Consider the following 13450-nt stretch of genomic DNA (forward strand, 5'->3'; position numbering starts at 1 on the left):
CTCGAATAGGTTTAGACCTATTAAGATAATACTTGAGAGCTCTGACAGGGCAAAGAACTCTCTCTAGTTCGTTACCTACCATGTTGGAAAGGCTAGGTATTTCAAACGATCTAGGCCAAGGACGTGAAGGAAGTTCGTTCTTTGCTAGGAATCCGAGCTGAAAAGAACATGTTGCAGATTCGGTCGTGAAACCAATGTTCTTGCTGAAGGCATGAACCTCACTGACTCTCTTAGCTGTTGCAAGGCAGACGAGGAAAAGAGTCTTGAGGGTAAGGTCCTTGAAGGAAGCTGACTGGAGAGGTTCGAACCTAGGTGACATAAGGAACCTTAAGACTACGTCTAGGTTCCAGCCTGGAGTGGATAGACGACGCTCTTTAGAAGTCTCAAAAGACTTAAGGATGTCTTGAAGGTCCTTGTTGGAAGAAAGGTCCAAACCTCTGTGGCGGAGAACTGAAGCCAACATACTCCTGTACCCTTTAATCGTAGGGGCTGAAAGGGATCTCTCATTCCTAAGATGTAATAGGAAGTCAGCTATTTGGGTCACAGAGGTATTGGTATTGGTAGAGGATACTGAATTGGCTCTACACCAGCTCCGGAAGACTTCCCACTTAGATTGGTAGACTCTACGAGTGGAAACCCTTCTAGCTCTGGCAATCGCACTGGCTGCCTCCTTCGAAAAGCCTCTAGCTCTAGCGAATCTTTCGACAGTCTGAAGGCAGTCAGCCGAAGAGCGTGGAGGTTTGGATGTAACCTGTCTACGTGAGGTTGACGTAGAAGGTCCACTCTTAGAGGTAGAGTCCTGGGGATGTCGACTAGCCATTGAAGTACCTCTGTGAACCATTCTCTTGCAGGCCAAAGGGGAGCAACCAGCGTCAGCCGTGTCCCTTCGTGCGAGATGAATTTCTGCAGGACTTTGTTGATTATCTTGAACGGTGGGAATGCGTAAAGGTCGAGATGGGACCAGTTCAGCAGAAAAGCATCCACATGAACTGCTGCAGGGTCTGGAACTGGGGAACAGTACAGCGGAAGTCTCTTGGTCATGGAGGTGGCAAACAGATCTATGGTAGGTTGACCCCACAAGGTCCAAAGTCTGTTGCACACACTCTTGTGGAGGGTCCATTCCGTGGGAATGACCTGATTCCTTCTGCTTAGGCGATCTGCTGAGACGTTCATATTGCCCTGAATGAACCTCGTGACCAAAGTGAGGTTTTGACTTCTTGACCAAATGAGGAGGTCCCTTGCGATCTCGTATAGGCTCCTCGAATGGGTCCCTCCTTGCTTGGAGATGTAAGCCAAGGCTGTGGTGTTGTCTGAGTTCACCTCCACCACTTTGCCTAGCAGGAGGGACTTGAAGTTCAGCAGGGCTAAATGAACTGCTAGTAGCTCCTTGCAGTTGATGTGGAGCGTTCCCTGTTCTTCGTTCCACGTTCCCGAGCATTCCCGTCCGTTCAAGGTCGCACCCCAGCCCGAGTCCGATGCATCTGAGAAGAGATGAAGATTGGGGGTCTGAATAGCCAACGATAGGCCCTCCCTGAGAAGGAGATTGGTCTTCCACCACAAGAGAGTGGTCTTCATCTCTTTGGTGACTGGGATAGAGACTGCTTCGAGAGTCAAACCCTTGTCCCAATGAGCTGCAAGATGGAATTGAAGAGGGCGGAGGTGGAGTCTCCCAAGCTCGACGAACAGGGCCAGTGATGAAAGGGTCCCTGTGAGACTCATCCACTGTCTCACCGTGCAACTGCTCCTCTTCAGCATGCTCATGATGCAATCTAGGGCTTGGCTTATCCTTGGGGTCGATGGAAAAGCCCGAAAATCCTGACTCCGAATCTCCATTCCCAGGTACACAATGGATTGGGAGGGAATGAGCTGAGACTTTTCTATGTTGACTAATAGACCCAGTTCTCTGATTAAGTCCAAAGTCCAGTTGAGACTCTCCAGACAGCGACGACTCGTGGAGGCTCTCAACAGCCAGTCGTCTAAGTAGAGGGAGGCTCTGATGTCCGATAAGTGGAGGAATTTTGCTATATTCCTCATCAGATGCGTGAACACCATAGGAGCTGTGCTTAGGCCAAAACACAGGGCTTGGAATTGGTAGACAACCTTTCCAAAAACGAATCTCAGGAAAGGTTGGGAGTCTGGATGAATAGGAACGTGAAAGTAGGCATCTTTCAAGTCCAACGAGACCATCCAGTCCTCCTGCCTGACCGCTGCTAGGACCGACTTCGTCGTCTCCATCGTGAACGTCTGCTTGGTGACATACGCATTGAGCGCGCTGACGTCCAGCACCGGTCTCCAACCTCCTGTCTTCTTGGCCACCAGAAAGAGACGGTTGTAGAAGCCCGGGGATTGATGGTCCCGGACTATAACCACTGCCTTCTTCTGCACAAGTAGCGACACCTCCTGGTGCAACGCTAGCCTCTTGTCCTCTTCTTTGTAGTTGGGAGAGAGGTTGATGGGAGATGTGGTCAGAGGGGGTTTGAGGCAGAATGGAATCCTGTAACCCTCCCTCAGCCAACTGACAGACTGTGCGTCTGCACCTCTCTTTTCCCAGGCTTGCCAGAAGCTCTTGAGTCTGGCTCCTACTGCTGTCTGGAGATGCGGAGAGTCAGTTTTTTCCTTTAGAGGCCTTGGAACCTTTCCTAGACTTGCTCCTGGAAGAGTCTGGACGGGAGCTTCCTCGGCTGGGGGCTCTACCACGAAAGGGCGGTATGAACCTCGTAGCAGGAGTATCAGCTACTGGGGTGCGATAAGTCCTAGGGACTGAGGTAGCAACCTTAGACTTACGAGCCGATGAGGCTACAAGATCATGTGTGTCCTTTTGTATCAGGGCAGCAGACAATTCCTTAACCAGCTCTTCGGGGAAGAGGAACTTCGAGAGCGGAGCGAAAAGGAGTTGAGACCTTTGACAAGGTGTAATGCTGGAGGAAAGGAAGGAACAAAGCTGTTCCCTTTTCTTAAGAACCCCTGATACAAACATCGACGCAAGCTCGCCAGATCCATCTCTAATGGCCTTATCCATGCAGGACATCAGTAGCATGGCAGAATCCTTGTCCGCAGGGGAGGTCTTCTTGCTGAGGGCCCCCAGGCACCAGTCTAGGAAGTTGAACATCTCAAATGCTCTAAAAACACCCTTCAGGAGGTGATCAAGGTCTGAGAAGGTCCAGCAAACCTTCGAGCGCCTCATTGCAGTTCTACGAGGCGAGTCTACCAGACTTGAGAAGTCAGCCTGGGCAGAGGCAGGTACTCCCAAGCCTGGTTCCTCTCCTGTGGCATACCAAACGCCCGCTTTAGAAGTGAGCTTAGTCGGAGGAAACATGAACGAAGTCTTGCCAAGGTGCTGCTTAGTCTGCAACCACTCCCCTAAGATCCTAAACGCTCTCTTAGAGGACCTTGCTAGGACTAGCTTAGTAAAGGTAGACTTAGCTGGCTGCATGCCCAGCGAAAACTCAGATGGTGGAGAGCGGGGAATAGCAGAGACAAAGTGGTCTGGGTATACCTCCCTAAACAGAGCCAAGACCTTACGAAAGTCAATAGAAGGCGGGGAAGACTTGGATTCATCCACGTCTGATGAGGGATCCAGGTGTGCCGCCTCATCATCAGACGCCTCATCACCAGAGTGTAGCGAAGAGACCGGAAAGGTATGCTGAACAGCAGAGTCAGTACGAGCTGGAACATCAATATTAGTGGTTTCCTCTTCAAGACTCTGTTGAGGGAACACCTGAGGCTCAGACTGCAAAGGCTGAACAAAAGCAGAAGCAGAAGGTAGGCGCATGGGTGGAGGAGGCTGACTCCTGGCATGAGTGGCTGAACTCAAGGGTTGAGCTTGCTGAGTGGTTGGCGGAAGCGGAGTAGTAAGTTCCTGTTCCTGTGGAGTGAGCGGAGAGCGATGAGATAGAGGCTGCGCAGAACGAAGTAAATGTCTCGCTAGTTGAGGCTCCTGAGGCGCAAGGCTAAGGTGTTGTGGTGCTTGCCTAGAGGAGGGTTGAGCTCGCTGCAGCGAGAGCTGAGGAGACTGACTCATGGTTGGGAGAGGTTGTTGTACCTCGACCGAGTGTTGCATCACTGGTGGAGCAGCAAGTGGAAGCGGAGGAAGAGGGGTATAAGCCTCCTGATCCCATTGCTGAGGTTGCCTTAAGGAAGGCGGAGGCTGAACACCACAGGGAACAGTAAACTCAGAACGTGGCTCAACATCGTACGCCTGGCAGGCGGTACTGCGGTCAGGCGGAGCGAGCGCAGGCGGAGCGAGCGCAGGCGGAGCGAGCGCAGGCGGAGCAAGTGCAGGCGGAGGCGGAGGCGCAACCTTCTCAGCCCGACACTCACGCATCAAGACCGAAAGTTGTGACTGCATGGACTGCAGAAGAGACAACTTGGGGTCGGCAGACACTACGGTCTGCTGAGGCAAAGCCTGAACAGCAGAGATCTGTTGCGGCAGAACCTTACTCCTCTTGGGCGGAGTGCAGTCGACTGATGACTGCGGCGAGTCAGAGCTGAGCCAATGACTGCAGCCCGGTTGAGCACTCGCGGACTGGACTCTGCGTTTGAGTGGTCTAGAGACCTGAGTCCAGCGTTTCTTCCCTGACAATAGATCAGCGGACGAGTAAAAGACGGGCTCAATCGTCTGCAGGTGGGAGTGACGGTCTCTGGAAGACACGCCCGCAACCACCGAGGATACTTCTGTGCGCCGATCAAGGCCTGCCGAACCCTTTTGCCCTTCGACATTGCTTCTCCCCTGGGCTTGGGAGCTTGCAAGAGGTCCCGGACTGGGAGAACGACTGACACGCACAGAAGTATCCTCACGCACCACACTGACACTGACACTAGCACTTGGCACTGCACTGACACTAGCACTCGTCACAGCACTGGCACTAATTCCACCCACTGCACTCTTGACCTTAAGTTCCTTGACTTCGGCCATAAGAGACTTATGATCACTTACCACTGACTCTACTTTATCGCCTAAGGCCTGAATAGCACGCAACACAACAGACATATCAGGCTGAGGGCAAATAGTAGGTTCGGGGGTAGCCACTACAGGGGTAGGAAAAGGAAGGGGATCATGAGGTGAGGAAAAAAGTGAAGAGTGAGAAGAACTCCTCCTAACTCTACCTTTCTCTAACTTAGTTGAATATTTCAAAAGACGGACAAAATCAAGTTCCGAAAGTCCGGCGCATTCCTCACATCGATTTTCTAACAGACAGGGCCTATCCCTACAGTCAGAACAAGCGGTGTGAGGATCTACCGAGGCCTTCGGAATACGCCTATTACAAGACCTACATCGCCTATGGGTGGGGGCTTGCGAAATGTCAGACATCTTGAATCCAAAGAGTTAGCCAAGTGGGGTTCCAAAATCAAGCAAAAGATCGTTAACCGTTAATCAGGACTATATAAAAGCTATCTAAGCTAATATAAGAAGGTTTCCAGTAAAGCGACAGCCGAAATCTGAGAGAATACTTCACCAAAAGCCGTGAAAATACTCGAAGATCATAAGCGTATCCCAGAACGTCTTGCCGGAAGCACGACAGAGGAAAAATTGAGGAGGTGTCAACAAGAAGTACTATAGTACCTGGCCACAGGTGGCGCTGGTAAGTACACCCCCTTCTAGTATTGTGATAGCTGGCGTATCCCTCCATGGAATTCTGTCGGGCAACGGAGTTGACAGCTACATGATTATCGGGTAAGTTTAATATTGAAAATTTAGCCATCAAGGGAATACTTAGAACGCTTCCTGCCATTCAACTCCCTTTAACACTATCAACCCCTGCAAAAAGAGCAATTCTGGGATGACATCAACCTACTGCAAAACATCCATCCATGCCAAGGATATTGGTGTTACTGTTCTTTTATCTTACCTGATATTTCTAGAAACAAAGAAGGCCTCTCAGAAAAAAATAATAGTGCAATGGTAAAAATACTACAACCACACAAAACCATGAGAGCAGCTAGGACAAATGTTGATCTGTGAATGAAAGCAGCCAGGAGTATGAACAGATACTTGGCAACTCATTCCCTGGCTTCTACCTACTATTTTGTTAACAAGCTTCTTCGACTGTAGGTAGTAGGTTGGCTAGGGCACCAGCCACCCATTGAGATACTACCACTAGAGTGTTATGACATCTTTTGACTGGCCAGACAGTACTACACTGGATCCTTCTCTCTGGTTACGGTTCAATTCCCCTTTGCCTACACATGCACCGAATAGTCTGGCCTGTTATTTACATATTCTCCTCTGTCCTCATACACCTGACAACACTGAGTTTACCTAACAATTTTTCAGTGGCCACTTTCCTACTTTCCTCTTGCTAAGGGTAGAAAAGACTCTTTAGCTATGGTAAGCAGCTCTTCTAGGAGAAGGACACTCCAAAATCAAACCATTGTTCTCTAGTCTTGGGTAGTGCCATAGCCTCTGTACCATGGTCTTCCACTATCTTGGTTAGAGTTCTCTTGCTTGAGGGTACACTCAGGCACACTATTCTATCTAATTTCTCTTCCTCTTGCTTTGTTAAAGTTTATATAGATTATATAGGAGATGTTTATTCTAATGTTGTTACTCTTCTTAAGATATTTTATCTTTTATTTTTTCCTTTCCTCACTGGGCTATTTTCCCTGTTGGAGCCCCTGGGCTTATAGCATCCAGCTTTTCCAACTAGGGTTGTAGCTTAGCAATTAATAATAATAATAATAATAATGCTGTACCAAGGAATATTCCTATCTTATAAAAAAGACAAATGTTTGCATATTTTGAGGATTCCCAAAATCTTATAGTAATCTTCCCAATTCACTTCTGTACTATATCCTAGATATTCATCAAATGATTTGATATGACAAACTACTATAAAAAAATAGCATCAAGATAGCAATTAGAAATCATTATTGTAAAACATAAACGACAAACTCTTTTGTTCAAACTTCAGGATACATTCAATTTCAAGGAAACCTTTGAAGATACTGCATAAGTGCAAGGAGAACTTTTACATTTTCAAACCTCAAAGAATTCTTGGTTACCAAAGCTTGTAATGTTAAACTACGAAGGCTAATATCTTTGGCAATCTTGAGGTTTAGACATATGTATAATGACATAGGGAATATTATTGCATAAAATTCTCTCACATATGTATATTGGAAATTACTAAAAGGAGGTCTATAGTTGTGGTAAAGATTTGGTAGAAACTGAAATAACAATACATAGGGTTAACATCTTCACCTAAAACCAATTTCTCATATTGACTACTCCTGAAAGAACACAAAAATCTAATCACATAAAGCCCGAAGATAATCAGTCCTAAAATAACATACAGTAGTATATTTGAATATATGTTTATCATTCTCATCTTAATTTCATATCAATTTCATCTTCATTAAAAAAAAGAAATATTTCATACGCTTTCCCTAATTTCTTGGTAATTCACTCTTTTTATTCTAGATAACATCTATTCTAAAATTTTCCACACTCGTTATACTATAAACACAATAAAGCATATGAGATCCAGCTGCAGAGCATGCACTCATAATATCAATTACTGTACAGTACAGTAAAAAGTTCCATCCATATGAACACCTCAAGAATCTTACATAATATAAAAGAAAATAAAATTATGTCAGTAGGGCATGGAAAACAAGGCCCCACTTTCTACAAATTCCAAAGAACCGTAGGTGGAATATTCAACATTTCTACTCTTAAAGCTTCTATGCCTCTGCCTCTCACCTGTCTTCCTGAAAAATAAATATGGATTAGGTTGCCCTACCAATTCAGACATAGTTGGTCCTCCATTCTTGTCTTTTTCCCGTAACTTTTCTTTCCCTTCTGCTAGCCTTTGCTTTTCCCTCTCCTCCCTCTTTTTCTCCTTTCTTTCTTTTTTCATTTCTTTTCGAAGCTTGTAGCTGAGACTAGATTTCTTCTCTTGAAAAATGATGCCATCATCAGCTGAAAAGGTGAATTTCTAATGAATTTTTGTACTGCAGAATATATTCTGATATTACAACCTGTCCTAGACATTAAGTTCTATAAAATGTATATACATAATTTTCTTTTTCTCAAAAAGGAAAGACAAAACTACATGAAACACCTGACTATGCCATCCAATAAGCGTGAGTTTCTTGCTCACTACAAATACCAAAATTAATGACTTCTACTTTAAAACTTCATAAACTTTTAAAGTAATATTACAAATTTTTTTAAGCAACTTGTATTTTTCCTAACTATACAATCATAAGTTCTTCGCTCATAGAAGAGAAAACAGCGAAGGTGGAACAGAGCAATTGAAATTATAGCATGGTATAACAAAGCCTGGATCTTTCTTGGGGGACTGGTAATGGTGGCCAAGTTTGAGTAAAAGATTCAGATTTGTGTAGTTAGGAAAAAACAAATAATTTACAAACTTGTGATTTTTCCTAAACAAACTCACACCATCATCCTCTACTTATAGGAGACTCATCCCTAGGTAGGAAGAAGTCCCTTTTCAAACTGGCTTGAAGCTTAGCCCAGAACCCACAGCTCTAGCATTTCAGATGCACAAGAGAGAAGGGTTCCAGTGGGTTTTGCAGCCCTGGCTGTAAAAGTGTTGTACTCTACAGTACTAGAGCCGGAATCCGTACTCCGTGTAGTAGGCCTGGAAGGTAATAAGTTTTAAGTTGTTGCAACTTAAAAACTTCTCATGATTACGGGTTTGCCTGGCTACATCAAACACCCCCTTATAAGGAGTATATATGGGGAAAAGACTGTCCCATGCTTGAGCAAAGAATAGCTATGACCTGTCTGGACTTAGCTGACTCAGATATCGAATTCAACTAGGGAGGTCTTCCGATGCTGTACCCCAAAGAAGGGGAAGATTGAAAGGAAAAGAAAAGGCCAGTCACTTTATTTCTTATACATAACCTCAGCCCTCGAATTGCAGTTACTGGTCCTGTGAGAGGAGACAAGGTAGCTTATACCACCTTGTGAGCACCTACAACAGGTCCTAGAGTAAGAGTGTTTAGGGATCTGCGGGTCACATTCCTCAGGTAGCGGCCGGTGAATGTTGTTTGACGCTTCCACACCTGCATCGCAGAGAAATTCCTCTTGAATGATAGCAAGGTGCTGATGCCTCTCACATTGTGAGCTCTAACTCGTGATCATTCTGCAAAAGATGAAGATAGCGTTTAGGATATCCCTTCACTTAACCAAAATGAGATTGTATTTTTTTTGGTTCTCCCGGTGCTCACAAAAAGATTGTGGCCAAGGTCTTATGGTCCTAGTGCATTTCAGATAACACCTTAGAGCTCTCATAGGAAAAAGCAAATGCTGGTCAGGGTCATCGGTTACATCCCTAAAACTCATAACTTGGAAAGATAGAAATCTAGAATCAGGCAGGGATGTTTTCTGAATTTTCGCAATGAAATTTTGAAGGAAGGAGAGACCGGCCTCTACCCTCTTGAATTGGTGATGTTAAAGGAGAGCCCATACAGCTCGCTAACATGTTTAGCCGAAACTAAAGCAGGATGGAAAACCATTTTAAAGGTAAAGTGCCTATCTGAAGCTCGTCCTAACGGTTTGTAAAGTGCCTCCTTTAAAGAAAATATGTAGTACCTTTACCACATTCCAAACAGGTGGACTCGCCTCAACTGAAGGGCAGGTCTGCTCAAAACACCTGATAAGCATAGAAATTTACTTTGAAAAAGAAATATCTACTTCCATTAGCATGGAGAAGTGGCTCAAGGCCGAGCTACAGCCTTCTACAGTTGAAATGGAGTAGAGTTTCTCCTTGTGGAGGTAGTACAAAAAGTTGACAATTAGAGGTACAGAGGCTCCAAGAGAAGAGATACTTCTCCTATGACAACTGGTAGACAGCTGCCAAGGATTTGTGGAGGTATCCAGATATCTGCTGTGCTGTCTCTCAAGAAAAGCTTTTCTCAGAGAGGAGATGCTGGATATCACCTCACGCGTAAAGATGAAGGGAACCCAGAATGTTATGGAAATTCCTAGAGTAAGGCTGATGTAGAAGGTTGGGGGAATTATAATTCTTTCGGGGTCTCTATTAGGAGTGTAGGAGGTCTGGGTACCGCTACGTCACCTTGGAGCCCCGAACATGACAAATTCGGAGATAATTTGTATTTTTCCTAACCATACAAACCTTAGCTATTTACATAGGGTTTACTTTCGGCGTAGCTGAAAATGACGAGCCAATAGATTTTTAATGAGGGTTAACTACCCCCGCGCTAGTTAGCAAGGGGGTAGGGGAAGGGGTAGCTTGCTACCCCTCCTACCCCCCCCCCCCCCACACACACACCGGTGAATTGTCTCACTTCACTTAGAGGTAGGACTTGTCTTGGGGGACAGGGCTGGCAGGCAAATATGTGTAAATAGCTAAGGTTTGTATGGTTAGGAAAAATACAAATTATCTCCGAATTTGTCATTTGTTCCGTAACCGAAATACAAACCACGCTATTTACATAGGGTGACTTACCCCTTAGGAAGGGTGGAAAGTCCCCAGCCTTACTGGCTTTAGCTTTACCCGGGGACTCAGAATTCGAGTGAGTAGCACTCGAGAAAAAGAGTCCCTGCACCTCACAAGTTCTTTGCTCCGCAAGGGACGTGTGGCCTACATAAGTTTGTGTGTGGAGGAATAGAGTGACTCGTCCTAGGAAGTTGACCTGGAGTCCTTTAGATGGAATTCTAGGCTAGGACGTTCCCAATACCACCTCGTCAGGGTATGGGGGACGCGACAGTATTAACTTAATACAGTACTAGAAACACAAGGGAGCATGGTTTACCTGCAGAGGTTGAGGTCAGCTATGCAGAGACCAGGATGCTGCTTTCCCCAAGAGAGGGGAGGATGAAGAAAGAAGTAAGGGCCAGACATACTCTTTCATTCACGCAGACTGAGAAAAGGTAACAATGCCCTCAACCTTCTGCTACCTGTCCAAAAAGGAGCCTGAGGTTAGACCAGCTGTTGTGCAGCCCCCACGGGGCCGATAGAAAAGGTATCGAGGCTCCTGAGGTTCACGTCCTGCAGGTAGTGGGCTGTGAAGGTCGTTTGACGCTTCCAGACCCCAGCTTGTAGCACCTGCGTCACAGAGAAGTTTCTCTTAAAGGCCAGGGACGTAGCGATGCCCCTGACGTCGTGTGCCCTAGGGCGACGTGACGGAGGAGGGTCAGGATTCAGGGCGTGATGGATAACCCTTCGAATCCAAGCCGAGATGGTGTTCTTGATGACCCTCCTCTTCGTCCTACCCGTGCTTACAAACAACGCGGGGACGAACTGCAGCTGTCCTCTTCAAGTAACACCTCAGACTCCTCACTGGGCATAATAGCAGATGGTCTGGGTCACTTGTTACAGAACAAGAGACTCATGACCCTGAAGGAGTCGAACCGTGGGTCCGGCACTCCAGGGTTCTGAGTCTTGGCAACAAACTCAGGGACGAACCTGAACGTTACCTCCCCCCATCCCCTTGAATGGGCGATGTCGTATGAGAGACCATGAAGTTCACTAACTCGTTTGGCAGAGGCCAACGCGAGTAGGAAAGCCGTCTTCCAAGTCAGGTGGCGATCAGAGGCCTGACGTAATGGTTCGAAGGGAGGTCTCTTCAGAGCCCTGAGAACCCGAACCACGTTCCATGGAGGAGGTCTCACTTCCGACTGAGGGCAGGTAAGCTCATAGCTATGTATGAGTAAAGAGAGTTCTAGCGAGGAAGAAATGTCCACTCCTTTCAGCCTAAAGGCCAGGCTTAAGGCTGAGCGATAGCCTTTCACCGCCGAGACCGAAAGGCGCATTTCTTCCCGCAAATACACAAGGAACTCCGCTATTGCTGGAATAGTGGCATCGAGTGGAGAGATACCCCTCCCACGACACCAACCACAGAAGATTCTCCACTTCGCCTGGTAAACTCCCGCGGAGGACTTTCGCAGGTGACGAGACATCCTTTCCGCAACATGCTGCGAAAAGCCTCTCTCCGTGAGGAGACACTGGATAGTCTCCCGGCGTGAAGCCGAAGCGAGGCTACGGCTTTGTGGAAGATGTTGCAATGTGGCTGTCCGAGTAGCTCGTGTCGTGGGGGAAGTTCTCTCGGAAGTTCCGTTAGGAGTTGCAGAAGGTCCGGAAACCATTCCACGTGATGCCACAGCGGAGCTATTAAGGTCACAGACAGGTTGACCAATAGTCTGGTCCTGTTGAGCACCCTTCTCATCAGACAAAACGGTGGGAAGGCGTACACGTCGATGTTGTCCCACCGCTGTTGGAAAGCATCTTGCCAGAGAACGTTGGGGTCCGGGGCTGGGGAGCAGTACAGAGGCAGCTTGAAATTCAAGGCCGTCGCGAACAGGTCCGCCGTCGGGGAACCCCACATAGTCAAGACTTTGTTGGCTATCTGAGGATCCAAAGACCACTCGGTACTCACTATCTGCGAAGCTCTGCTCAGACTGTCGGCGAGCACATTCCTCTTGCCAGGAATGAAGCGAGCTGATAGTGTTATCGAGTGGACTTCGGACCACCTCAGAATCTCTATTGCAAGATGGGATAGCTGGGATAGCTTGTTGATATAAGCCACGACCGTGGTGTTGTCGCTCATCACCACCACGGAGTGGCCCGCCAGGGTCCGTTGGAACTGTCGAAGAGCCAGATACACGGCCTTCATCTCTAGCAGGTTGATGTGTAAGTACTTTTCTGATTCTGACCAAAGGCCTGAGACCCTCTGGTTCAGAATGTGGGCCCCCCACCCTTCTTTTGACGCGTCCGAAAACAATGTCAAATCCGGGAGAAGGACGAGAAGATCCACTCCCTTTCGTAGGTTTTCGTCGATCAGCCACCACCGCAGGTCCTCCTGTTCCGTGGGTCCTATAGGGACCAGAGAGTCCGGGGAATCGGAGCCCTGACTCCACCGGGACTTGAACCGCCATTGCAGGGATCTCATCCTGAGACGGCCGTTCGAGACCAGACGGGCCAGGGAGGCTAGGTGACCTAAAAGATGTAACCATGATTGGGCTGGAAGCTCTTCCCGCTTGAGGAAGGGCTCTGCCACCCTCCTCAGCCTTGCTATCCTGTCGTCTGATGGAAAGGCTTTGTGGAGATTGGTGTCTAATAACATGCCTAGATAAACCAGTCGCTGGGACGGCTGCAGAGAGGACTTCTCGAGATTTACCATGATCCCCAGATCTAGGCAAAGTCCCAGAAGCCTGTCTCGTTGTCGAAGAAGGGTCGACTCCGAGTCTGCCAGGATCAGCCAGTCGTCCAGATATCGGAGGAGACGGATGCCGTTCCTGTGCGCCCATGACGAAATCAGGGTGAACACTCTGGTGAACACCTGAGGTGCTGTGGAGAGACCGAAACACAGTACCTTGAACGGGTAGGTCTTGCTGTCTAGGCTGAATCTCAAGTACTTCCTGGAAGACGGATGGATTGGGATCTGGAAGTACGCGTTCTTCAGATCCAGTGTGCACATGAAGTCTTTTGGTCTCACTGCAAGTTTGACCGTGTCCGCT

The 13450-nt window shown here is 47.4% G+C and overlaps 1 protein-coding gene across 1 annotated transcript in view; it reads right to left on the bottom strand.

Moving 5' to 3' along the window:
- The window catches only part of LOC137641479 (PAX3- and PAX7-binding protein 1-like), a 165356-nt gene that overhangs the window by 137065 nt on the left and 14841 nt on the right, over positions 1–13450 (bottom strand). Inside the window, exon 2 of the mRNA XM_068374084.1 lies at positions 7743–7921. Within this exon, the coding sequence (XP_068230185.1) occupies positions 7743–7921 (179 nt within the window). The remainder of the gene's footprint in view (positions 1–7742; positions 7922–13450) is intronic.

This window comes from Palaemon carinicauda, chromosome 5 (genome assembly GCF_036898095.1).
Source record: "Palaemon carinicauda isolate YSFRI2023 chromosome 5, ASM3689809v2, whole genome shotgun sequence".
NCBI lineage: Eukaryota > Metazoa > Arthropoda > Malacostraca > Decapoda > Palaemonidae > Palaemon > Palaemon carinicauda.